Source organism: Neovison vison, chromosome 14 (genome assembly GCF_020171115.1).
Source record: "Neovison vison isolate M4711 chromosome 14, ASM_NN_V1, whole genome shotgun sequence".
In the NCBI taxonomy this organism is placed as follows: domain Eukaryota; kingdom Metazoa; phylum Chordata; class Mammalia; order Carnivora; family Mustelidae; genus Neogale; species Neogale vison.
Window position 1 is genome coordinate 6,718,648 of NC_058104.1, and position 26,605 is coordinate 6,745,252.

Genomic DNA, 26,605 nt, shown 5'->3' on the forward strand with positions numbered 1-26,605 from the left:
GCTGCGGCCTTTCGGGAAAGCGCAGTCCGTGCGGTCTAATTGGCCCGCGCCCTCTGGACGTCACAGCCTCGACTTTTTACACAACCAATCGGCAAGAAGGGGGTGTGGGAAGCGACGGAGGTCCCATCCGGAAGGGGCGGGGCACGGTGTCCGAAGCAGCCAATGGGCGGCAGGGAGGCGGAGCCTCCGTGGGAGCTGCAGCGGGAACTGTCTCGAGTCGGGTAGGCGGGTCGGGTTCTGGATCCATGGAGCTAGCGGAAGGGCCGAGGTGAGCGATGCGTGCGGTGTCCCCTCGCGGTCGCCATCCCCGATGCCCACGTCTTTCCAGAGCCCTGGAAGGGAGGGAAGGAGACCGCGGCGCTGGGGAGCCCGCGGAGGCCCCGGAGCGGGCTCCTCGGCGCTCCCCGGACCCGCTGCCCTTTGGAGGGCGCTTTGCGGTCGGGGTCGGCGGGGGGATCCGGCAGGCTCTGCCTAGACTCCTGGACGTGCCCGGCGACTGGCAGCGGGAGCACGACATCCCAGGAAACTGAACTCACTTCTTTTCTACCTGGTTTCTCTCTCTCTTTCTCTTTTTTTGTTTTAAATTGAGATTATTTGGGGAGGCTTCAAAGCCTGCTAATTTGCATAGCCGCACAGGTTTCAAAAATGCAGAAGTTTGGCATCTCCTTGAGCATATCATTGCTGTTTACTAACCCCGTTCGGAGGGGCGAGTGTCCCGGCTAGTCTTGCAAATTCGCTGTCCGTGTTTAAATATTTCATCCCCCGTCCTCCAAATAAATATCGGAAGTGGACTTGTGACCTATGGTGTGTTGCCGACTAAGTAAGTGTCAGAGACACTTCTTTCCATTTTGTGTTGCCATCTGCAGTTTCCACATTTAAGAGAAACCTGAGAGAAGTTTTTTGCAAGGTAGAACGAGGAGTAAAGATATTTGTTGCTTGTTTTACAAGGTTTATTGAGGGTCTGCTGTGTGTTAGCAGTTGTGGGCGACTACCCAAAGATTTCTCTCGCAGGGAGGCTCCTGGGTTCTCTTAAAGCCACATTATCAATTAAGCCTCTTACAAAAAAATTGCTAAACTAATGAACATAAGGAATATGTTCTTGGGATGAGCAGGAGTTTGCAAGGCAGAGGAGGAAGAGGGGAACGGTCTAGACAGACCTGTATGGACAAGGTGCAGTGTCTAAAAGAGCTTGTGATATTAACAGTTTGTTATAACTAGAATATAGGGGAGTTGGTGAACGGAGGATTGGAGGGAACGAGAGAAAAGTAGATTTGGGTCCAGTTTTGCATAGGACTGGATTTTCATATAACAGATAATGGGATGCTAGTAGATTCCCCCGCCCAAAGTTTACTTAATTAACTAATTTATTTTTCAAGTAATCTCTGCACCCAGTATGGGGCTCAAACCCAGGACCCCGAGATCAAGAGTCACATGTTCCTCCAAATAATCCAGCCGGGCACCCCTATACTTGTAGATTTTTTAGGCAGAGAAGTTACTTGTCCAGATCTGTGATTTCTTAAGTAACTGGTAGCATGGAGGGTGGGTAGGAATAGGGAGAGAGTAGAAACAGATTGGTTGTGAAACTCTTAAGGTAGGTAGGCCAAGAACTTTGGGGGTTTTTGCTAAAGCAGCAGCTGTCAGGCTAGACTTGGAGGGGAGAGTCAAAGGCTCCTATGAAAATAGATATACAACAGGTACCCAGTTTCTAAGATGGTTTTGGTTTTCACATAAACACTGTGTATTTCCCAATATGCTGTTGGGTTTTCCACTGGTGGGAGAAGTGTTGCTTTCACTTTTCAGAAGAAGAGCCCATTGTCGCCGAAGATTATTGACCCATTGGTGGAGGGATACATGTGTTTCCTCCATGTAGATCCCAGCATAACTAAATTTCTAAATATCTATTGCATTGGAAGTATCTATTCAGAAGGTTTTTTTGATGAAAGTGTAAGAATTATAGGATAACATGTATATTTGTGAATGTAATCAATGGATATGTTAATATAATAAATGCATGTGTTAGATGCATTGGCTATTAGTAGAGGTGAATCATTTCCTGGATTTAAAACCAAGATGAAAATACATAAATGCTTCCTCACTTTGGTTTTCATAATGCATGTTTTTAGCACAGAACTTGCTAAGGCCATCAAACCTATCGATCGGAAGTCAGTCCATCAGATTTGTTCTGGACAAGTAGTACTCAGTTTAAGTACTGCTGTGAAGGAGTTGGTTGAAAATAGCGTGGATGCTGGAGCCACTACTATTGGTAAGTTCGGGAGAGTCTTAAGCCACAGGGAACCATCAGTTTTTACTCTTTTATTCAAGAAACACTTGTGATTGTAATGAGACCATCAAATGTTGGTAGACTGAGAAATTTTATTTTATTTTATTTTTTAAAAGATTTTATTTATGTATTTGACAGACAGAGATCACAAGTAGGTAGAGAGGCAGGCAGAGAGAGAGGAGGAAGCAGGCTCCCCGAGGAGCAGAGAGCCCCATGTGGGACTCAATCCCAGGAGCCTGGGATCATGACCTGAGCTGACGGCAGAGGCTTTAACCCACTGAGCCACTCAGGTGCCCCAGAAATTTTATTTCTTAAACTTTAATTGAGCATCTCTTAGGTGCCTCATACTTAGGTAGATAGTAGTAATCATAAAAGCAGTTATCTTTTATTGTCTTCTTACTAATGTGCCACACGGCTTTTTTTAAGATGCAGAACAACCTTATGAGATAAGAGTTACTATTGTTGTAATTTTACCTGTTTTACAAATAAGAAAATGAAGGCACAGAAATTTACTGCTTTTGAGGTTCCACAGCTGGGATCATATGATTCTGGGAAGTCAGATTCCAGTGCCTCTTCTTTTTAATGACTATGTTAAAATTATCCTTTTGAAAGAAAGGTAGGAAGGAAAGGAAGAAAATGAAACTCTTTTATCTGGGTTGATAATTTGCCAAGAGGGCCTTTAAAAAAAAATGAAATACACCAAATGACAGTAGTACATTTAAATGAGTATAGTTATGACTCACCTTTGCATTAGGTAAGTTATAAATCACGTCACTATAAAGACTTTTGATGGATGAGTTCTTTGAGAAATGAGTATGTTAAACTTTTCAGATCTTAGGCTTAAAGACTATGGGGTGGCGCTCATTGAAGTTTCAGACAATGGATGTGGGGTAGAAGAAGACAACTTTGAAGGCTTAAGTAAGTGGAATTTTTCTCATCCTGTTTTAAAATATTTGGGCAAAATGGTTCAACAACTTTGAGTCACACTGTCTTCAGAAACACAAAAATGACTTTTTAGAAACCAGTTACTTTAGCAGGTATTGTGAATAGTCAGTGGTATATCACTTGAGACGTCTTGGGTCTTACTGTGTACCTCTCTTTCAGCTCTGAAACATCACACTTCTAAGATTCAAGACTTTGCTGACCTAACTCAGGTTGAAACTTTTGGCTTTCGGGGAGAAGCCCTGAGCTCACTTTGTGCACTGAGGTGATGGAATATTTTTGTCTACTAACTTGACCCCTTATAAAAGATCTCTCTGAAAATGAAAATGTATGGATTAGAATCATTGCTTATTCTTTTCTATCCTGAATGCCTCAACTTCTAACGTCCACATTCTGTTTTATCTTACTACCAATCTAAGTGGTAATACTTCCGAAATGTAAGCAATGAAACGGATAAATACTCTTGTAAAGAAAATTGTTGCCCTTCTCAGTGTCAGAATAGCACAGAGACTGTAAGTTATAGACGTGTTGGTTTTGATTTATTTAAACGTTCAGGGAAAAAAAATTTTTTAAAGATTTTATTTATTTGCTAGAGAGAGGGAGAGAGGGAACACAAGCAGGGGGAATGGGAGAGGGAGAAGCAGGCTTCCTGCTGAGCAGGGAAGGCAGACCCTTCACCACTAAGCCACCTAAGCGCCCCTAGGAAAAAAATTTAACCAAAGTTCTTAATTAGGTATAACAGATTCTAAATTTATATGAATTGTTATTTATACATTGGAACTATAATATTTTTTCGATCCTTGTTAAAAATTCTTAGAACAGTAGGACTAAAACTGAGAAATCTTTATTCATTAATATGTAAGCTCTGAGATCTTTTATTTTGCAGCTTAATCAAAAATCAAATATCGGGCGCCTGGGTGGCTCAGTGGGTTAAGCCGCTGCCTTCGGCTCAGGTCATGATCTCAGGGTCCTGGGATCGAGTCCCGCATCGGGCTCTCTGCTCAGCAGGGAGCCTGCTTCCTCCTCTCTCTCTGCCTGCCTCTCTGCCTACTTGTGATCTCTCTCTGTCAAATAAATAAATAAAATCTTTAAAAAAAATCAAATATCAAAGCTTTGATCAAAACAGAGCATTTACAGAACTCTGTGTCTCAATGTTCGCTAGGTGCAAAGCCTTAGATGCTACGGTGACTCCTCACTCATGGAAACTTCTTGGATGGACTCAGAGAGATCAGCATTTTTTCAGGAGGGGTTTTTTAGAGGACGAAAGTCAGAAAAATGAGCATGTGATTCGCAGCCCTGTGAGTTTCTGACCCTGTGGCGCCTGCTCTCTCTCACAGCGATGTCACTATTTCTACCTGCCACACATCCGCGAAGGTTGGGACTCGACTGGTGTTTGATCACAATGGGAAGATCGTGCAGAAAACCCGCCACCCACGCCCCAGAGGGACGACCGTCAGTGTGCAGCAGCTGTTTCACACGCTTCCTGTACGTCATAAGGAGTTTCAAAGGAATATTAAAAAGGTACAATCAGTCCAGAACCCTAGCTTCCCAGAGCCTTGGTGGCATAACATGCACGAAACTAAAGTTAACCCTTTGGTGAATTCTCTTCCCTGAATTTTTCTGTAAAGTGCTTGGTTTGTCTTTTCCCACCAAAGCCTGTACTTTAGGTTGATTTACCCCCACCCCACTTTTTTTTTTCTTTAAAAAAAAAAAAATCACCATGGCATATTTATTAAGTGTTCTAACATGGGAGTGAGTTCCTTAAGAAGTAAAATTTTTAAATTTTAACTATAGTTTTGTTTGTTTTTATTAAAGATTGTATTTAGAGAGAAAGAGCATTGCACAGGAGCAGGGGGAACGGGGCAGAAGGAGAGGGAGAGAGAGAATCTCAAGCAGACTCGATGCTGAGTGCGGAGCCCGTTGCGGGGCTCGATCTCTCAACCCTGAGATCACAGTGTGAGCCGAAATCAAGAGTTGGATGCCCAACTCACTGAGCCACCCAGGTGCCCCCATCTGTGGTCTTAGTAAGATTATTTTTCTTGGTTTCCTAAGAAATGAATTATTACAACTTTTATGTATTTGAATGAAAATGAAGTAACCGAATGTTATATAATCGTGTTTAAGAAAGCAGTTATAGGGGCGCCTGGGTGGCTCATTCGGTGAAGCGTCTGCCTCCAGCTGTCCCACATCAAGTTCCCTGCTCAGTGCGGAGTCTGCTTCTCCCCTGCCTGCTGCTCCCCCTGCTTGTGTTCTTTTTCTCTCTCTCTGACAAATAAAATAAAATAAAGTATTTTTTTAAAAAGCAGCTAAAGGGCGCCTGGGTGGCTCAGTGGGTTTAAGCCGCTGCCTTCAGCTCAGGTCATGATCCCAGAGTCCTGGGATCGAGCCCCGCATCGGGCTCTCTGCTCAGCGGGGAGCCTGCTTCCTCCTCTCTCTGCCTGCCTCTCTGCCTACTTGTGATCTCTGTCAAATAAGTAAATAAAATCTTTATTAAAAATTTTTTTTATATAGCAAAAAACTTTTTTTGTATCTCATCATAAGAAAATTCGTGCTTCAGAAATTATAGGAATAAAGAACTCATCCTTGCCAGACATGACCCCGTTGACAGATTGTTGTATGTCTCTCCAGACTCCTTTTAGTTTCGTGTCTTTATAAATCTTGGAAAAAAATTTGAGATAATTAATTAGTGTAAGGAAATCAAGCAATACAGAATATGAAACATGTAAGTAATACAGAGTTGTAGGTAGTAGAAAATTGATGTTGTCTCAGCTGACTTCCTGGAGTTTGGTGTATGTCCAAACATGTATACAGATGTATAGAACCTTTATGAATATGTTTTGATTTTTTTTCTTAAAAATTAGGATCATATTATATATTGTAGGTACCTTTTTGGCTGACTCATTAGTTTATTCTTTATTATTCTGCCATGATATGAATGTCCCATAATTAGCTCCTTGTTGATGGTTGTTTAGGTTAATTTTTCACAGTTAGGATTGTTCCAGTGAACATTTTTGTCGTATATCTTTGATTGATTGTGCCAGTCTTTCTATAAGAATAAATTGCTAGAGAAAGGATTACAGGGTCTAAGGGAATGTACGTTTGGATTTTTATAGCAGCAGGCATGGGGTTCCTTGGGTGGCTTGTCAGTTGAGCATCTGACTCTTGATTTTGGCTTAGGTCATGACCTAAGGGTTGTGGGATGGAGCTGGGAGTCAGGCTCTGTGCTCAGCAGGGAGTCTGCCTGAGAGTCTCCCTCTCCCCCTGTGCTCCTCCCCCTCATCCCTCCCCACTCACGCGTTCTTTCTCTCTCAGAATAAAAACAAAATAAATAAAAATAAAAATAAAGTTACAGCAGTGGGCATGGACACTGTGGGCACGAGAGAAGTGTGGCTACGAACCGAAGCCGGTGAATTCTCTTTTACACCACGTACAGAGGTAGATGCGTGTTTTAACTTGAATCATATAATTCTTGCAGGATTAAAGTAACGCGGAGTCTGGCATTTGCGTTTTTTCACCCAGGAGTACGCCAAAATGGTCCAGGTCTTGCACGCGTACTGTATCATTTCGGCGGGCATCCGTGTCAGTTGCAGCAATCAGGTGGGACAAGGGAGACGGCAGCCGGTGGTCTGCACCAGTGGGAGCTGCAGCATAAAGGAAAATATTGCCTCGGTGTTTGGGCAGAAACAGGTAGTGGTGACCGGTTATTTAAGAAACGTTCTGTTGCTCCCGTAGTTAGGGCAGCTTTCCATTGTCCTTTCCAAAGAATAAAAAACAAAATCCAGTAATCACTTTTCCTTTTTTAAAGATTTTTATTTCTAAGTAAGCTCTACGCCCAGCGTGGGGCTCGAAATTAACAACCCCGAGATCAAAAGTCGCGCACGCTCCATGGACGGACCCCGCCAGGCGCCCCCAATGATTGATTTTTGTATTAGATACTTATCACAGAAATGAATGTTGAGGCCTGATAGATTGTTTTACTTTATTCTTCCAGAGAAGAAAGCCCTCCTATTACTCTCCATCTGAAAAAAATATGTTGTGGGCAATGTATTCATTACGGACAAGGATGAGCCCAAGCAGTTCATCTTTCTAATTAAAAAAAATCACATTTATTCTTACTGCCAGAAGCAGCAGTCAAAACTCTTTGTGCTCTTAATGTGAATGGCCTGTCCAGGGAAAGAAAACACCCAAAGCCCTCATTCTGTATCTTCCTTTCTGAAGTTGGGTTCCTCCTATTTTTGTTAGGAATTAACTGTGACTTGCTTTCTTTTAGCTGCAAAGCCTCATTCCCTTTGTTCAGCTGCCCCCTAGTGACTCCGTTTGTGAAGAGTTTGGGCTGAGCCACGCTGACGCCCTCCGCACCCTCTTTCAGTGAGTAGATGGCTGCAGGGGGAAAAAGTGCGATCAAATGTTTTCTCTGGAGCTTTTCGTTTTTAAAGATGGTGATTTTAATCTTAAAATCACTGTTGCTTTTTAAAAATTTTTATAATTTATTTATTTGGTTTTAAGATTACTTATTTATTAATTTGACAGAGGTCACAAGCAGGCAGAGAGGCAGGCAGAGAGAGAGAGAGAGGGAAGCAGGCTCCCCACTGAGCAGAGAGCCCGATGCAGGACTCGATCCCAGGACCCTGGGATCATGACCTGAACCGAAGGCAGAGGCTTTAACCCACTGAGCCTTCTAGGCACCCCTGTTTCTTTTTTTTTTAATTGTTTTTTTATTTTTATTTTTATTTTTTTATTTTATTTTATTTTTTTTTAAAGATTTTATTTATTTATTTGACAGAGAGAAATCACAAGTAGATGGAGAGGCAGGCAGAGAGAGAGGGAAGCAGGCTCCCTGCTGAGCAGAGAGCCCGATGCGGGACTTGATCCCAGGACCCTGAGATCATGACCTGAGCCAAAGGCAGCGGCTTAACCCACTGAGCCACCCAGGCGCCCCTCTTTTTTTTTTTTAATGTTCAAATTTATTTTACTTACTTTTTAAAAAAGATTATTTATTTATTTGATGGACAGACATCACAAGTAGGCAGAGAGGCAGGCAGAGAGAGAGGGGGAAGCAGGCTTCCCACTGAGCAGAGAGTCCAATGTGGGGCTCGATCCCAGGACCCTGAGATAATGACCCAAGCAGAAGGCAGAGGCTTTAACCTACTGAGCCACCCAGGCTTCCCAGGACTCATTTCTTTTTGCAGACATATTGTTCTTATGGAAGTGCGCATATCCTTGAGGTAGTTCACAAGGAGAGTAAGCACTTTCACAACACAATAGTAGACAGGAGTTTGCTGATGGAGAGCATAGTTTTAAAGGGCAGGGAATATGGGCAGAAATAATGAATACAAGGAGTTGGACTCCCTGGATAGCCCCTGGGGTCATCTGGAAGGTTCCAGAATGAGAGTCTGAGGTGAAACTCACTCCTTGCATGAGGCCAAGAATTTAATAGGTCAAGTATGAGAGGAGAGCTGAAGCAATTACATTTTGAACCCACTGCATTGCCTGTGGTGAATTTGTTGACTACAGGAGGTATAGAACATTCCAGAAGGTTTGTGTTCTTTTAATGATTTATCAGAATGGAACACAGATACACATTAACTGAAATGTTAATACTTAGAACATCACCAGGTATTCTGTTTTTATTTTGTTCTTACTGTAAGAATGTGCCCTCTGATGTGTTACTAACCCTTTCTTTCTGGAATCCTGCCCTTACCGTATGAACATTGAACAGCATCTCAGGCTTCATCTCTTATTGTGCTCATGGTGTTGGAAGAAGTTCAACAGACAGACAGTTTTTCTTCATCAATGGGCGGCCTTGTGACCCAGCAAAGGTATTTAAAGATTTTTTTTGTGTTTGCTCTTTCTTTCGTCTTTAACTTTCAGTTTTATTTATCATCTAAGAAAGGTCTCCTGACACAGGAAATTTACGTGAAACTTAGGACTTTGACTCAGAAACATGGCTTTAAATTATCTTATTCAGCCATTTAAAGAAATGTACTATATGGCTGTTTCATTTATGCATTTTTTATATGTGTGTACACTTAACAATTGATAACCCACATATTTATTACTATAGAAGTTACCATATTTGTAGAAAGTAAACATTTAAGAACATTGACCGTCATGTGGACTTTTTTTTTTTAAAAGATTTTTATTTATTTATTTGACAGACAGAGATCACAAGTAGGCAGAGAGGCAGGCAGAGAGAGGAGGAAGCAGGCTCCTTGCTGAGCAGAGAGCCCAATGTGGGACTCGATCCCAGGACCTTGGGATTATGACCTGAGCCAAAGGCAGTGGCTTAACCCACTGAGCCACCCAGGCATGCCAGTGTGGACTTTTTAGTCAAGACTGACACATGAGCATATGCTTCATGTTTTCTCCTCTTCTGTCCCTTTTCCAGGAAAATAAGGGCCCTGATACCTTCTGCCTCACACTGAAGCTGGTCATTCTGATAGGGTTACATGGGTTTTAGTGGTTCAGTTTTTATTTTGCATCTTTAGTGGTTCAACCTGTGCATTTTCCACTGGATTGTAGATGGTGCGATTTTATAGTTTGACCCTATTTAATAATCACATTATAAGGTCATATAAATGCATTTTGGTGTACATTAACCTGTGTCTAATGAGCATTTATTTATTTTTTTAAGATTTTATTTATTTGAAAGAGAGAGACACAATGAGAAAGGAAACACAAACCGGGAGAGTGGGAGGGGAGAAGCAGGCTCCTCAGTAAGTAGGGATCCCGATGCAGGGCTCAATCCCAGGACCCTGGGATCATGAACTGAGCCGAAGGCAGACGCTTAATGACTGAGCCACCCAGGTACCCCTATGAGCATTTAAATTGCACCTGCATCATGTTAACGACACCAGAGTTAAAATAGATAAATAAATAGGCTGCATCTCTATCTTTTGATATTTCTTCAAAAGCATCTTTGGATTGGAAAAAAGATTCAGGTTTAGGGGTTGATAATTAAAAATATCCCTGTGAGGGACACAAGGAGACTTTTCTGGGCAATGGCTATACTGATGGTCTTGATGATAATCTTACTGACCTTGACTGTAAACTTATCAAACTGTGTACTTTGAATACGTGTAGTTTATTGGAGGCCTCCTGTGCTTCAATAAAGCTGTTAAAATACATCCCTCTAGTTAGGACAGCATGTTGGGGGAACAGATGTTCTTTTTTAATCTTTGTTTTGTGTGTAGGTCTCCAGGCTCGTGAATGAGGTCTATCACATGTATAATCGACATCAGTATCCATTTGTCGTTCTTAACATTTCTGTTGATTCAGGTAAGTTCCACTGAGCTCTCTGTCACATTGGTGACTTACCCGGAAAGGAATGAAATGAAATCATAAAGCCCTGATAACGACCGGAAAGAGACTTTTGTAGCAATAGTTACTGGCAATGTATTTTTCTTTCTTTCTTTTCTTTTCTTACGTACAGACCTTTAATGTTATAGACTTATTTTTTTTATAGATTTTCCTGATTCTGCTTGAGACAGGGTTACTTGTATTATCAGACAAATGTGACTTTTTCCTGGCACCCAAGGGAGAAGGCAAGCTACGTGTTCTCTCTGATTTTAAAAATGATGCATATTTTTCTTCCGATTGGGAAAATTCTGGTTTATTGTTAACTAATTTTTTTTTTTTAGTATTATTTTCTAAGCACTTAGAGATATGGTGCACAACCAAAAAAAATAGGTAATGACGTATATACCTGCTCCTATCCTTTGCAGGGAGAAAATAATTTTGAGTAAGTTTGTATCAAGCTCTTTATTTTTAGATATGAATGTTTTCCTTTTTCCATGTCATTAAAAATTATTCAGAAACATGATATTAGTAGCTGCGTTCATTCTATTCCATTGTATCTTAAACTTTTTGTTAAAGATACATTTATTTGAAAGAGGGAGAGCGCACATGTGTGTGCACAGGCAGGGGATGGGGCAGAAGGAGAGAATTCTAAGCAGACTCCCTGCTGAGCGCAGAGCCTGACATGGGGCTCGATCCCATGACCCTGAGACTGTGACCTAGGCAGAATCCAGGAGTCAGGACTCTTAACTGACTGAGCCACCAAAGTGCCTAGTATCTTAAACTTTAAAATTTTTAGCCTTATTTAAGTTGTCTTCAGTTTTTAGAACTTTAAATACTATCCTTGTAATTGTTATCTGTGATTTAGGTAATTTCCTTAAGATACATTTCTAGAGGGGCTCCTGGGTGGCTCAGTTGGTTAAACCTCTGCCTTCGGCTCAGGGCCCTGGGATGGAGCCCTGCATTGGGCTCTCTGCTCAGCAGGGAGTCTGTCCCCTGCCCACCCGCTGCCTGCCTCTCTGCCTACTTGTGATCTCTTTCTCTGTCAAATAAATAAATACAATCTTTAAAAAAAAAAAAAAAGATACATTTCTAGAGCTAGAATTACTGTGTCCATGACTGTGCTGTATTAATGCACACATCTACCAGAGGTGTACTGGGTAGTATCATTTTTAAACCAATCTCAGTGGGAGATGGAAGGACCTCATTTAGCTTGTAGTTTCTGTAGTATGTTTTCATGTGTTTATTTGCCTTTTTTTTTTTTCAAATTACCCAATTGAATACTTGCATATTCCATCCATTTAATAAATGGTTCATCCTTTTCTTGTTTATTTGAAAGAATTAATTTTATAGTTTATGAATATTAATCTGGACATTGCAATGATTTTAATGAGACGCCTGGGTGCCTTAGTTGGGTAAGCGTCTGCCTTCAGCTCAGGTCATGATCCTGGGGTCCTGGAATCGAGTCTTGTGTCACGCTCCCTGCTCAGCGGGGCGTCTGCTTCTCCCTCTCCTTCTGCCCCTTCCTCCACTCATTCTCTCTCTCTCTCTCTCTGTCAAATAAATAAAATCTTTAAAAAAAAAAGTAATTTTGTTAAGTGCAAATGAAAAAAACTGTAGATGGGAAAATTTCTGTTGCTAAAGGTGATTTTAAACAAAAGAAATATCTTTTTTCTTTTTTTTTGCCTTAGAATGTGTTGATATCAACGTCACTCCAGATAAAAGGCAAATTTTACTGCAAGAAGAGAAGCTTCTGCTGGCAGTTTTAAAGACGTCTTTGGTAGGAATGTTTGACAGTGACGTCAACAAACTCAGTGTCTCTCAGCAGCCGTTGTTGGATGTGGAAGGTGAGAGAAATGCGGGTGTACAGACAGGTTCTAGAACTCATAGCTGTTGAGGTACTTCGTGTTATTTGTTTCCGGAGGGATAGGTTTTTTTGACACGGAACACAGTCTCTTTTATTTTTTTTTAATTTATTATTTTTTCAAGATTTTATTTATTTATTTGACAGAGATGACAAGTAGGCAGAGAGGCAGGCAGAGAGAGAGGAGGAAGCAGGCTCCCCGCGGAGCAGAGAGCCCGATGCGGGGCTCGATCCCAGGACCCTGAGATCATGGCCGGGGCCGAAGCAGAAGCCCAACCCACTGAGCCACCCAGGCGCCCCAACAATCTCCTCTTTTAGAGGAGGCGTCACGCTCGACAGTGTGAGCCGCAGACGTGAGGAAGTCTGATGGATAGGAGAAATGATGGCACGTGAGGCCGACCCAGGGAAGATGCGGGTTCGCCAGGACTAGACCGTTTCTCTTTAATAAACACTCGTGTGCAGGGCAAGCCTTTTGTTCATTTCTAGAGTTCCGAAAAAGCCGATACTGACCACTTTTGCCCATTTTCTCATTTCTTTGTTGGAGCGGGGAGTGTCTGGGGCCCTCACTCTGCCATTTTCCCTCATGTCACCCCGTGACTTCTTCGCTGAGTGCCACGTTGGAATGAGTGTTGCCACAAAGCTCACCCAACGTCTGTAATAGTAACAGGCATGTCTGTTAGCTTACTGCTTGGTCATACGCGATCAGCCTTCTGTTTAAAGTTTGATTCTTTTTTATCCAAACCACATGCAGCCAGGACATCTGGGAGGGGGACCAGAGTTGAGCCCCAGCTGCCCTCCTTGGCGGAGGGAAGAGTGGGCCATGACCTCCCCTGAGGGCCACATCTGCTCCGTGGGGGGCATCCTGTCTTCTGCAGACCAGCCTGCCCCAGTCTCCGTGTCCGCGTGCGCAGAGCTGGAGGTCACGGGGGTCTCTCGTTGTATCCTCCAAACTGGGGGAAGACCAGAGCCGCGGAGGGTGCTGAAACTAGGGTTTGGTGGAAAGCTAAGGTGACAAGATGAGTGTGGCTCCCAGTGAGAGGAAATGGTTTGGGGATGAGGCTTTGAACAGGGAAGGTAAAAGAGTTGCTATAAGTCTGGGGCTTAGGGGAGGGACAGGGATACAGAGCAGCTCTGTCCTCCATTCCCAGCACCCCAGGCGTGGGAGAGGGCGATTTTGAAGACACCGGGCGGGCTCTCATTTTGATAACCTGGAATCTCGTGGAGGTAAAGCTCCCGACGGCTGGGGTGGGGCAGGAGCACAGAAACTTGGACAGTCGAGTGGCGGAGCTTTGATTTGGATGCGGGGAACCCCCATCCGCCCTGCTTGCTCTCGGTGTGGGGTGCTGCAGATCCGGGTGTGCGTGGAGTGGGGGCGGACGATGGTCAGTTGCATACGCATCTTTGTGGAACGGGCCAGGGTGGCATCTCCGAGCCCGCTCACAGGCACTTTGGCAGAGGCTCCCCTGTAAAAAGAATCTGCTAGAATATCAGAACATCCTGAGGCACGATTGACCAGTGTCCTTTTTCAGCCATTTGACTGGATACAGAAATAGACACAAGTGTGTGAGCCCTGAGGTCAAGAAATGGCACCCCTCAACCACCCTGGGACCCCTTTTTTTGCTTCCCTGCCCAGTGGTGACGTTTTCCTGACTTCAGACACCACAGATTCGTTTTACCTGCTTTTAATTTGAAGCCACCTACTACTTGACTTTCTTGGGATTTGTTGCCTTCTCTCGATATCTCATGAGACTCACCCATGTCGCGTGGGGCACCCAATGCGTTCCCTCTCCTTGCTGTGCAGCATTCCCTTGTATTTACACACCACAGTTCACTTGTGGCTAGCGGGGTCATTTCCAGGATTGGGCTGTCATGACTCGAAGGGCCAAGAACATCCCTGTCTTTGGCTTTGGCCGGCGTGGGCGCCGTTTCTGACGGGGACAGCAGGGCTGGCTCCCTTAGGTTCAGGAGTGTGTTTGTTTTGTTTGTTCTTTTTAAAAGATTTTATTTATTTATTTGACAGACAGAGATCACAAGTAGGCAGAGAGGCAGGCAGAGAGAGAGGAGGAAGCAGGCTCCCCACCAAAGCAGAGAGCCCGATGTGGGGCTCGATCCCAGGACCCCGGGATCATGACCTGAACTGAAGGCAGAGGCCTTAACCCACTGAGCCACCCAGGTGCCCAATTTGGGAGTGTGTTTGATCGGCCATTTGGATTCCTTCTTTTGTGAAGGGCTTATTCATGCGGAAACCCTGTCTGATCCCATTTCCTCGCTGCCCCTGATACTCTTCTCTGTTCGTATCTACTCAGGTCACTTAATAAAAACGCACTCGGCAGAAACGGGTAAGCGTCAGCCAGAAAAGCAGGATGGTGCCACTTCGTTAAGGACCGGAAGAGAAGAGAAAAGGGCAGTGACCATTTCCAGACTGAGAGAGACCTTTTCTCTTCGGCACACAACAGAGAGCAGGCCTCAGGGTCCGAAGAGCCCTGAACTGCGGCGGGTGTCCCCAAGACAGAAGAGACAAGAACGGCTTTCTGGAGCTTCGGACCCCCCCTGCACCCAGAGGCCCATCCCTGGCACAGACTCATGCGAACCCCAGGAGGAGCTGATGTGTTCAGATAAGGGCCTCTGTGACCTCAGGGACAGAGGGGACATGGAGCAGGACCCTGGGCACAGCTGCCTGCCAGCCGACCAGGAAGAAGGGCTTGGCGCCCCAGAAACGGGCCATCACACCAGCAGGAAGTTTTCCCAAGGAAGCGTGGCATCTCTGGAGGAGTCCCCTGAGACTGACCATCACTCTGCAGACCCCGAAGGCCATTTCGACCAAGAGGATGGCGGTCGGACACATAGAGTCTTGCCCGGGCCTGCCGACCTGTCCTCCTCACACACAAAGCGTTTTAAGAAAGACAGAATCCCTTCTGGTTCTGACGCCCACCAAGGGCCAGTGAAGACTCAGACCTCATCAGCGTCTCAGGTTGATGTGGCAGTTAAAATCCACAAGAAAATCGTGCCCCTGGCCTTTTCTATGCGCTCTTTAGCCCATCGGATAAAGCAGTTACAACAGCAAGAACAGCAGAGAGAAGCAGCACAGAAGTGTAGAAAGTTCAGGGCCAAGATTTGCCCCGGAGAAAACCAGGCCGCAGAGGATGAGCTGAGAAAGGAGATAAGGTAATGTTCTTCCTTGGGAGCATTTGTGCGCGTGTCTGTGAGCTGCAGTGAGGGGACAAGGCTGATCGTTCCAGGCTCTGCTCTTGCTCCCCTGGCTGTCTTCTGCTCTGCCCGCCTCTCCTCTCCTGGCTTAGGGCGCAGGTGTGGCCCCGCCTCGGCGCAGGGGGTCTGGTCCTCTGGCTGCTGGACAGACAGACGTACCTGGGGGCCTCCCCATATCACACCTGCCCAAGCTCCTCCCTCTTCCTGTCCCGGCCCCCTTTCTCTTTGTCTTCTCAGTGCTCCTTCTCGAAGATTCTGATTTCAGAGTCCATCTCCACTGCACAGATTCGTCATTAATTAGCCTCACAGATGGGTCCTTGGTGATGTTTTTTCCATTCACCACCTTCTTTTCATTGCCTCTCATGTGCAGCAAATTAATTTTCTTTGATGAGCTCTTTCTCCATGAAACCTTTCAAGAATTATTTCCTTAGAATCTCTTAGCACATCCTTTCCATCAGCCCATATTAATCAGTGCCTCCTTGACCCCGACCTCCTTCCTCTTGTTGAAGATTTCCAGCTCATAGCAACCGAATTCCTGGTGCTTTTCGGAGACATTGCTATTTCTTGTTACTGATTTATTTTTTAAAAATTTTTATCTTATTTATTTATTATTATTTTTAGAGAAGATTTTCTTTATTTGTCAGAAAGAGCAGGCACGCACATGCGTGCACACGAACGGAGAGAGGCAGACAGAGGGAGAAGCAGGCTCTCTGCTGAGCAGGGAGCCCAATGCGGGACTTGATCCCAGGATCCTGGGATCATGACCTGAGCGGAAGGCGGACGCTTAACTGACTGAGCCACCCAGATGTCCCCTATTATTGATTTATTACCAGAAATTACAATGCATTATCAAACTTGTGATTTCCAGAAGATTGCCTTGGGTAAGGCTAAGTAATAAGGGATTCAATTTAAAGAAAACTGTTAATGCTGTTAATAGAAAATGCTGGTCACTACCACTTTGTTGAGAATAATCACATACAGTGTTGTGACTTCTAAAAATGAATTTTCTTGAAATATGTAACTTTTATCTTTTTGAATGTTGTATATGTTTTGTCTGAGCGGGTACTGAAACGTGCTGTGTCTTGTACACAGCGCATTGAAATTTTGTGGCACTTTTTGTCCAGACAACTAGGCTTGCCTAATTTTGACAGTCATTTCTTTTTTTTTTTTTTTTCTAAGATTTTATTTATTTATTTGACACAGAGAGATATCACAAGTAGGCAGAGAGGCAGGCAGAGAGAGTGGAGGAAGCAGGCTCCCCGCTATGCAGAGAGCCCAATGCCAGGCTGGATCCCAGGACCTGAGATCATGACCTGAGCCAAAGGCAGATGCTTAACCAACTGAGCCACCCAAGTGCCCCTAAAAATAGTGATTTTAAATCAGCAAATACTCACTGATCACCTGTGGTCATGGTTCTGGAATTTGGGTACATATAACAATCACCGAGGAAGCTTACATGAAAAATAGAACCTGTGGCCAGCCTTGGGAGGGAGGTTCTGCTTAGTAGATCTCATGGAGCCCAGGAATCTGCATTTTTGACACATAGTGCAGTTGGTTGCTTGGAGAACCTAGATCTGTGGTGGGCCCAGCATTGGCTTCCAGCCTTCAGTGCACGGCTGCTGGATCGGCTCTTGGTTCTGAGCTATGCTTATGCTGATGGCTTTTTCCTGAGACACATTCCGAGTGAAAGATTAGGCAGTCACTGAAGGTACTGTGGTCCTGTTTACCAGCTTTTGTGTTTATATTTTGAGTTATAACTAAATATATCAAGTTGTAAAATTTTACAGTGTTTTAGTTCATGGTGGGAAATACACCGGAAAAGACAAATTGCCGGAGTTTTCAGGCTGGTTCAGGTTCTTCCCGTGGGGAATTTACCTGGGGAGCCAGGGAGTTGGCCTTCGGGTGTTGCCTCTCAGCTCAAATCCACTGTACTTTGCCTAGTTTGCAACCCTGGCAGCTGGACCGCGTGAAGCCTTTCTCCTGGGGGCATTGTCTGGTTTTGTCAGTAGGGGGCGCTGGAGGGACACTGCAAGACACTGCCTGAGCCTGGCTTCTCTCCTTGCTTCTTGGCTGCCTTTGTCTTTTCCTCCTACAAGGCAGCCGCCAGCAGCAGACCCAAGGTTGCTCACTGGGTTGCTGCAGGAGACTTAGTAGACGTACTTTTATCCAGTCAGGGGCAGGTCCGAAACTCAGCCCCCTGGTGGGGGGCGGGGTAGGGGTGTTCTTGCAGTTCCTTCTTCCTGGAGGTGGGAGCTGCTTCCTGCGTTTGCTACTCCTGTGTTACTCCTGTGTTACTCAGCTAAGTAGTTAACCTCACACTAGTTTCCAGTACCTTCTTATGAATTTTCCCTGTTCAAATCACGGGTGTGGTTTTTGTATCTTGATTGGACTCTGACATGGAATCATTACCAGGAATGGTCCCAGGAGACACACCCTCAAAGACAGGGCTTGGGGATTGGTTCGGTCCTGACCTTGGACTTGAGCTCCGTGCGCGGCTCTCCCTGTCCACAGGAAATGGGAGGTCGGTAACCCATGGCGCACGGAGGCGTCGCTGCTAGACTCTCGCCCCTGGTTGACTGGGGACGCACCCACCCGAGCAGGTCCCACAGGCGCCCAGGCGGCCGCTGTGCTGTGGGAGGACTTTCTCGGGGCACAGGAGCACTTACAGAAAGAAGGGGCTGGTTCCGGTCTCTGCTCCAGGCACCATCTGCGAACCCGCGTGCTTCCGCGGCAGCTCTGACAGTCTCGTGTCCTGCGGCCATGGGGCTGGTGCTCATGAGTCGTGTGGGCTGGAGAATGGCCATGTCCGCGCGTCCCCTGTGAAGATCAGCGGTGCTGTGTGTTTCCCATCTGCCCTGACGCCCGTGGTCACTCACGGAGTCAGACGTTGAAGCCACCCACCCAACAACCCGCTGGTGGGCTTGGGAGGTGTCAGAAGGACTGACCCCCGGGGGTGGGAAAAGGTATCTTGCACACCGCTGGTGGGCGTGCACGCTTCTGTAGGTCTGTCAAAATACAGAAAAATGTATGTCCGCACCTAGGAATTCATCGCACCGAGATACCCCCAGGATAGTGCGGATTTACATCCATGAACGTTTGTTCTAGCATGTTTCCTATTACTTGAAATGGAAGCAGCTGAAGTGCCCTTTGGTGGAGACTTTGCCAGACACACCCACGCAGTGAGCTCCTGTGCACCCCGAAGAGAATGAAGGAGCTTGATACGGGAGGGTCCGAGGACGTACCTGAGACACATTGTGAAGTGATGGCAGTGAACAGCAGGAAGAATTAGGATCCCATTTTTGTTTGTTTAAAACAACATGGAGACAAAGGTCTGCGAGGAGGTACGCCAAAGGAACAGTCATAATAATGCGTCTCTGGGGAGCTGGAGGAATGAACCAACAGCTGACGTTTTCTTTAGAAAGTGGAGTTACTAGGGGCGCCTGGGGGGCTCAATGGGTTAAGCCTCTGCCTTCAGCTCAGGTCATGATCTCAGGGTCCTGGGATCGAGCCCCGCATCGGGCTCTCTGCTCAGCGGGGAGTCTGCTTTTTCTCTCCTCCTGCCCCTCGCCCTGCTTGTGTGCTTGCTCTCTCCATCTCTCTCTCTCTCAAAGAAATAAAATCTTAAAAAAGAAAATGAACTTTAAAATTTTTTTTTTATTTTTTAAGATTTTATTTATTTATTTGACAGAGAGAGAGTACACAAGTAGGCAGAGAGGCAGGCAGAGGGAGGGGGAAAAGCAGGCTCTCCAATGAGCAGAGAGCCTGATGCGGGGCTTGATCCCAGGACCCTGGGATCATGACCTGAGCCAAAGGCAGCTGTTTAAGCAACTGAGCCACCCAGGCACCCCCAAGAAAGTGAAATTATTAGGGCCTTTCTCTGTTTGATGTTTTTGTACTGTTGGTTTTGTATTACCGTCTATGAAAAGTAATCTTTTAAAATGGTAATGTCTCATAATGAACTTTGTCTACACGCAGTAAAACAATGTTCGCCGAGATGGAGATCATTGGTCAGTTTAACCTGGGATTTATAATCACCAAACTGAACGCCGATATCTTCATAGTGGACCAGCACGCCACAGATGAGAAGTACAACTTTGAGATGCTGCAGCAACACACTGCCCTCCAGGGTCAGAGGCTCATAGCGTGAGTTCGTTTTCCTGTTCAGAATTCTCAGTGTCTTCTTCAGCCCTAAAGTTTAAGACCTCAGGGCTTCCCCATGTGTCTCTGTCCTTTGGCCACAAGCATCCCTATGGCACAAACACAGTAGTTAGGTGATTTGCCCAAGTTCATATAGCTAATATATTATGTTCTTTTTTTTTTTTTTAAGATTTTATTAATTTATTTGAGAGAGAATGAGAGCATGTAGTGGGGGTGGGGTGGGGGGAGGGGGAGGGCAGAGGCTGAAGGAGAAGCAGACTCCAGCTGAGTAGGAAGCCTGACTCGGGGCTTGATCCCTGGGATCATGACCTGAGCCAAAGACAGAGGCTTAACCGACTGAGCCACCCAGGTGCCCTGTTACGTGTTAAGTATCAAACCTTTTACCAGAAAATCATCTTGATGAAGGGCAATTTATGGTATGTTGTGTGTTCAGTAAGATGGCATTGCCTGTGTGTCAGTCCTCAGCTAGACGTGGTCAGGTCCAGTGATAAGTCACTGCAGAATTTGGTATTTCTCTCTCCTTTGCCAAAATGCCTGTTTTACACTGACCACTTTACAGGGTGGTGGGAAGGTGTATCAGCTAAGCCAGAAGACCTGCCTTAAGCCAAGTTAGAAGAAGAGGTCCTGGATTTTTTTTTTTTTTTTTTTTTAAGATTTTATTTATTTGACAGAGAGATCACAAGTAGGCAGAGAGAGAGCAGGAAGGAGGTTCCCTGCTGAGCAGAGAACCCGATGCGGGGCTGGATCCCAGGACCCTGAGATCATGACCTGAGCTAAAGGCAGCGGCTTAACCCACCGAGCCACCCAGGCGCCCTGAGGTCCTAGATTTGTATTTGGGGAATTCAACAACCTAGAGAAACACACTCAGATCCTAACAGGAGGAGATGCTGGTGTGAAGAAAACTTCAGCTACAACAGTCGCTCAGCAGGAAAAATACGCTGAGTTTACAGAGTACTCTATTTCCTATGGAATGGGTGAATTCCGGGTGGCGTAGTCGGTTGAGCGTCTGCCTGTTGGTTTTGGCTTGGGTTGTGGTCTCAGGGGCATAAGATCGAGCTCAGCGTTGGACTGGGGGCTCACCAGGGAGTCTGCTTGAAGATTCTCTCCCTCTGCCCCTCCCCACCATGCTCTCTAAATAAATAAAGTCCTAAAAAAAAAAAAAACCAACAAGCTACTTTATCACACTGGATTATTCCTACGTTTTCTACAGAGATCTTTTAGTTTTCAGCCATCTTAGATAAATAACCCCTTGTTTATGGCATTTCAGGTTGGCTCAGGTAATCACAGGCCACTCGGGTTCCTAGGTGGGCCATATTTCAAGGCTAAAGATCATAGGTCCATCCTTTTGTACCAGGCCCTGTGTGGTCTGGCCCTCCCTACGCCCTCACCTCCTCATTCTCCATACTCAAGGCACAGTGGCCATCTTTTGTTTCCAAAACCTGGACAGGCCTGATAAATCTTCACATGGCCATCAAGAAGAACAAAGTGTCTTTGCGTGTGGCTCTGGGAACGTCAGTGGTCCGTCCTCGGGCCTTTGCATAGACTTGTCCCTGCCTAGAATGCTTGTCCCTGCACTCGCCCCTCCATCCATTACCTGATAACTGCCGCCGCCCCTTCCCTCATCTCAGCTCAGAGGCGCCTTCCTCAGAGACACCTTCCCTGCCCCCTGCCTCCCGGTTGGTCTCCCTTGCTCTGTGCTCTTATGGCCTGAGTGTCTCTTTCTCCTGATCGGCAGCTTGCTTTGTAATAATAGTTTGTTTGACTACTTGATCAATGGTGTTCTTCCCCACTGGTCTTTTATTCCATGAGGGCAGAGACCGAGCCATTATCTGTCTCACTAAGCGCTCGGTGAATCCAGGAGCGCTGGTGGATGGATTGCCCCTCGGACAGAAGGGGCAGGATGGCAAACAAATGCTCTTTATTCTGCTTCAGATGCTGTAACGTAGCACGGGGGGGAAAGATGGCATCTTCGTGTTCTCCCTTTATCTTTAAGGAGCGGATTTGGAGAAGCCCAGGCTGTGGGGATGGGGTGGGCGACTGAGGAAAGCCAGCTGCTTTTGTGGTCATTTTAACTTTAAATAAAAGATTAAACAGGAATTCTCAAGCATTCGTATGACAGGAAAGGCATGTAGCTCAAGAAAATGTTGCTACTTAAAAACACTGCTTTTTGAAAGGAATTCGGAGACACATCTACTGGTTTAGTTTCCCTTCTGCTTTGTAGCTAAAGGTCTGACTTCGAGATTGGGTTTGAATCTCTCTCTTTTCTCTGTTCTTTCAGACCGCAGACTCTCAACTTAACGGCTGTCAATGAAGCTGTTCTCATAGAAAACCTGGAAATATTCCGAAAGAACGGCTTTGATTTTGCCATTGACGAAGAGGGTGAGTTGTCAAGACTACGACGTGCGTCCTGTCAGCGCCGGGGACAGTCTTTGGGGTTCTGTAGATCCGTGCATTTCATCAGAGATGGACATGGTTCCGCCAGAATGCATATTGCTGCTTTCTTGCCTTCCCATTTCACAGGTAGCATCGGAGGGGAATGTGCTCTTCAAGTAACGGAGTCCTCTCGGGAACCTGGGTGGCTCAGTGGGTTAAAGCCTCTGCTTTCGGCTCAGGTCATGATCTCAATGTCCTGGGATCGAGCCCCGCATTGGGCTCTCTGCTCAGCGGGGAGCCTGCTTCCTCCTCTCTCTCTCTGCCTGCCTCTCTCCCTACTTGTGATCTGTCTGTCAAATAAATAAATAAAAACCTTAAAAAACAAACAAACAAACAAAAAAAAACGGAGTCCTCTCCAAATTTTCTTCTTTTAGCTCCAGTCACCGAAAGGGCTAAATTGATTTCCTTGCCAACGAGTAAAAACTGGACCTTCGGACCCCAGGACATCGACGAACTGATCTTTATGCTGAGCGACAGCCCCGGGGTGATGTGCCGGCCTTCCCGAGTCAGGCAGATGTTTGCCTCCAGAGCCTGTCGGAAGTCTGTAAGTAAAGGGCGCTCGTCTGCCAGCACAGTGGCCGGGACTGCCCTGGGTCATCGTCTGGAACAGCCACGTGCTGTTGTGAGCGTGCGTGCCCCAAAAGCCGCACGCACCTGTGTGGTCTCTGACCTCTGAGCTGTAATTACGAGCAGCATGCCCTGTTAGAGCTGTCACCCATCCTGGAGCGGTGAGCTGTCTAGGCCCGTGGTTTGTCTGTCCTCTGTGGGCAGAGGAGCTTTGCTGCTGCCGGCCCTAAAGGCCACTGCAAGGGACTTTGTAAGTCCTTCCGTTGGTGGGCACCTCATGGGGTACCCTGTTCACCCGCTGCCGCTTGGGCTGTCCCAGAGGTGGTGGCGGTGGGGGGTGATCGGCCTGATGTCAAAGTAAATGAGGTACATCTGGATCACCACTGGATTGGCTCCTGCGAGTGGCCGGGACGCCCTCCCTTCATCAGATACTCCCTGAGCCTGGGCCGTGTGACCTGTCCCGTCCCCGTGCCGGGGACACAGAGATGACAAGAAGGACGAGGTCCTTGCCCTTGTGGAGCTTATAGCTTAGTGGGGAGGAAAAGATATAAGCAAAAATCATGGCAACTTCCAACACTCATAGGTTCAGGAAAGAAGTTAGAGCAGTGGGGGGCTGGGGAGTGGCCTCGGAAACCCAGGTGAGCTGTCGACCTGGTGACCAGGGAAGGGCTGTCTGAGGAGGGGGCATCTGAGCTGACGCCCGGAAGGGGACATGGAGCCCCTCAAGGACAAGCCCTCTGAATGGGGTGTGAAGTGCGAAGACCGGGGGTGGGGGTGGGGGGTTGACCCAAGCCCAAGGCTGCCCGAGTGACAGGAGCGGAGCCAGCATGACATCCGGGGCCCCACGCAGGGCCTGACGATCCCGGGGGCCCCCAGGAGCCCATGCTGCCCCGAGGCTGTGGTGGCGGAGGACAGGCTGAGGTGGGGGTGCCAGAGCGGAGGGAAGGCAGGCGCGGAAGGCAGCGGCTTGTTCATGTTTGGTTGGGGCGGAGGCGGGTGGCCTAAAAGCTGTTCCAGCCTAAAAGTTGTGTCCGAGGCCCCGTCAGGCTGTAAGTGGACGTGTCTGAAAACGGTCAGATTGATGAATCCGAGCTCAGAGGAGGTGTCAGTGCCTGAGAGGAAACTCGGGGCACCTTACAGCCTTGGGATTGGATGTTACTCCAGGGAGGGGGATACTTAGAGCAGAGAGTGGGGGTCTGGGTCCGACTTCCAGCCACGGAGCTTTGACTGATGAAGACCTGGAGCTGGTGTCCTGATCCTGGGGTGACGGGGGGCGGGGGGGGCAGCAAGATGCGCCTGTGCTAACAGCCAGGCCTCTCAGAAGCCGGTCTCCGCGTGACTCCGAGCTCCCTGCGGCCACAGGCTGCCCTCTGGCCCGCTGCCCCCCAGCAGGCCCAGGAGCCTCGTGGCTCTGCTCTGCGGCACCCCAGGGGCCCGAGCTCTGCCCTGCCGGCCCTTCGCCCTGTCTGCTCGCTCAGCTGCAGCCACACGGGCCACCTTCCAGGTCCACGGCTGCTCTAGCCTGCTCCCGCCTCAAGCTCTCCTTCATCTACCTGGCTGACCTCCTGTCCTTGGGCTCCTCCTGAGCTCTGAAGCAGCCTCTTCCAGGCACTCAAGCCCGGCCCCCCAGGTGATACTTGCCTTGTTTCTCTCCAGCGTGGCAGAGCCCTGTGTCTGTCGTGACTTTGGGGCGGCGCGTGGCATGTGGAAGAAGGAAGGGGACGCGTAGGCTCAGGCGTGTTTCTCAGGGGTCAGTTTCTCCGTGTTTGCTGTGGACCCTGCTCATTGCCCTGTGTATGTCCCGTAGGGATATGTGCTATGGAGAAAAACAGGGTGAGGGCCACAGAGGGACAGACAGGGAGTGCCCCTGAGAGGAGTCAGGGACAGAAGCCCGAAGTGGAGGGATCAGTGAGGCATGTTAAGTATCTGGGGATGGAGTCTCCTGGGCAGAGGGCATAGCCTGTGTCAGGGTCCTGGGGCAGGTGGTTGCGTGGTCTGTCCATAGGAGATGGCCTTCTGGAGTGGGGACAGGGAGGAATGCGTGCTTGCAGGTGCAGGCACTAAGGCCAGTGAGGGCCAAATCAGGTGATGCCTGTTGGCTCTTACCCAGGTGAGAGGCAAGCGCTGAGAAGGTGAGCCGTGTATGTGATCTGACCTGCCTTTTTTCCCTTAAGATAGGGGCGCCTGGGTGGCTCAGTCCGTTAAGCATCCGCCTTCAGCTCCGGTCATGCTCCCAGGGTCCTGGAATGGAGCCCCACATCGGGCTCCCTGCTCAGCGGGGAGTTTGCTTCTCCTCTGCTGCTCCCCGTGTTTGTAATCTAGTCTCGCACTCTCTCTCTGTCTTTCTCTCAAATAAGTAAAATCTTTAAAAAACATTTTTAAAAAACATAAAATAAATTGCTGGCTGCTGAGTGGAGACTGGCCGGCAGGGGGCCGCAGGGAGGTACCGGTCAGGGCAGTGGTGTGGTCAGCGTCTTTGGCCGAGGGGTGCAGCTGTGTGGGAGGGGCTGGATTTCCCAAAATGGTGGGGGGCCTGAGATGGTGGAGGGTCGGTAGGGTTCCTTGGAGAAAGATTTCTCCGGGAACACTGTTGTTGAGTTGTAATCTTGTCGGTCTTTGTTTCAGAGGAAAATGCTACTGAAGAGTCACTATTCTAACCAAAACCAGTACAACTTTAAATCGCTGTGTCTCCTCTTCAGGTGATGATTGGAACTGCCCTTAGCACAAGCGAGATGAAAAAACTCATTACCCACATGGGCGAGATGGACCACCCCTGGAACTGTCCCCACGGAAGGCCAACCATGAGACACATTGCCAACCTGGACGTCCTTTCTCAAAGCTGACAACGCTTCCCATTTTATGGAACTATACATTTTATTGCAGATTTTTATGTTTCCAAATGCAGAGTTTTAACTAGCCATTTTTTGCTTGCAAACGAACCTACTCTTTAAAAAAAAAAAAGACCAGATCCTTAGAATCCATCTCAAGACTCTTAAAACTACATGGAGCATTGCTTGCGACGTTTTTTGTTTGACACATTTTTTTGTTCTGCGCTTGAATGTGTGTGCGTGTACAAGCAAGGACATATCAGAAATAGGAAGAATGCCTCGCAAGTCACTCTGGCTTCTGCTGCTGTGGCCTGAGCTGTTGTCTGCGGTGTTCAGCCTGTAATCTGATTAACTTCATAATGGTTTAATTTCATAAAATTATGGTCTTTTTGCGTTAGTCATTCTCAAACCTAACGCACATTAAATTTAAATTAGAAAAAAAGGAATCAAAACAAAACACAAGGGGGAGTCCCTGCCCAGCTGAAAGAAGACGGCCCAGGTGGGGCCTGGGGTCACTATTTTTTAAATGTTCCCCAGTGCAGCCCCGTTGACAAAGCAGTGTCTTAGGCAAGGGGAAATAAAAGATTGATTTTTCTGTAACCTTGCTGCCACGCTTTCCTTTCCTTGTGGTGTGAATTGCGGGATGTTCTCGTTACTGGTCCTGCGTGGTACTAGAGAGAGCAGAAGCTCTGTTGTCAAATGGTTTTTTGTGGAATCTCGTCCTGTCTGAACCCAGCCAGAGATGGGGTCACAGTGCTCTCTGTGGACCCGGAGGGCGGTCTGTGTATGGTGACCAGTGTGGACTGGCCGCGCCGCCCCTCCCAGCTTCCATTTGCAAACTTAAAATTCAGATGTCATGAGACAATCGAGTAATCTTTGTTGAACTCGATGCAGCTGTGTGCCCTCCAGCAGGCTCTTGTTTTATAATGGCAGGAACTCTGTGAATTGGGGTCTGGTAGGCGCTACCCCCATCCCCCCTGCCAGGACTGCTGTGTCCTGATCCGAGAACTCTAAAATATGGGACCTAAA

The 26,605-nt window shown here is 47.0% G+C and overlaps 1 protein-coding gene across 1 annotated transcript; it reads left to right on the plus strand.

Moving 5' to 3' along the window:
- Positions 1 to 165: 165 nt before the first annotated feature.
- Positions 166 to 26,176, plus strand: PMS2 (PMS1 homolog 2, mismatch repair system component). Its single transcript, XM_044233844.1, is given in 15 exon segments — positions 166 to 268; positions 2,124 to 2,263; positions 3,113 to 3,199; positions 4,561 to 4,676; positions 4,679 to 4,744; positions 6,743 to 6,910; positions 7,494 to 7,591; positions 8,943 to 9,042; positions 10,417 to 10,501; positions 12,211 to 12,366; positions 14,690 to 15,548; positions 19,566 to 19,733; positions 22,027 to 22,127; positions 22,556 to 22,725; positions 25,448 to 26,176. Coding segments are annotated over 15 exon segments (2,481 nt in total). The 5' UTR covers positions 166 to 245; the 3' UTR covers positions 25,592 to 26,176.
- Positions 26,177 to 26,605: the final 429 nt, after the last annotated feature.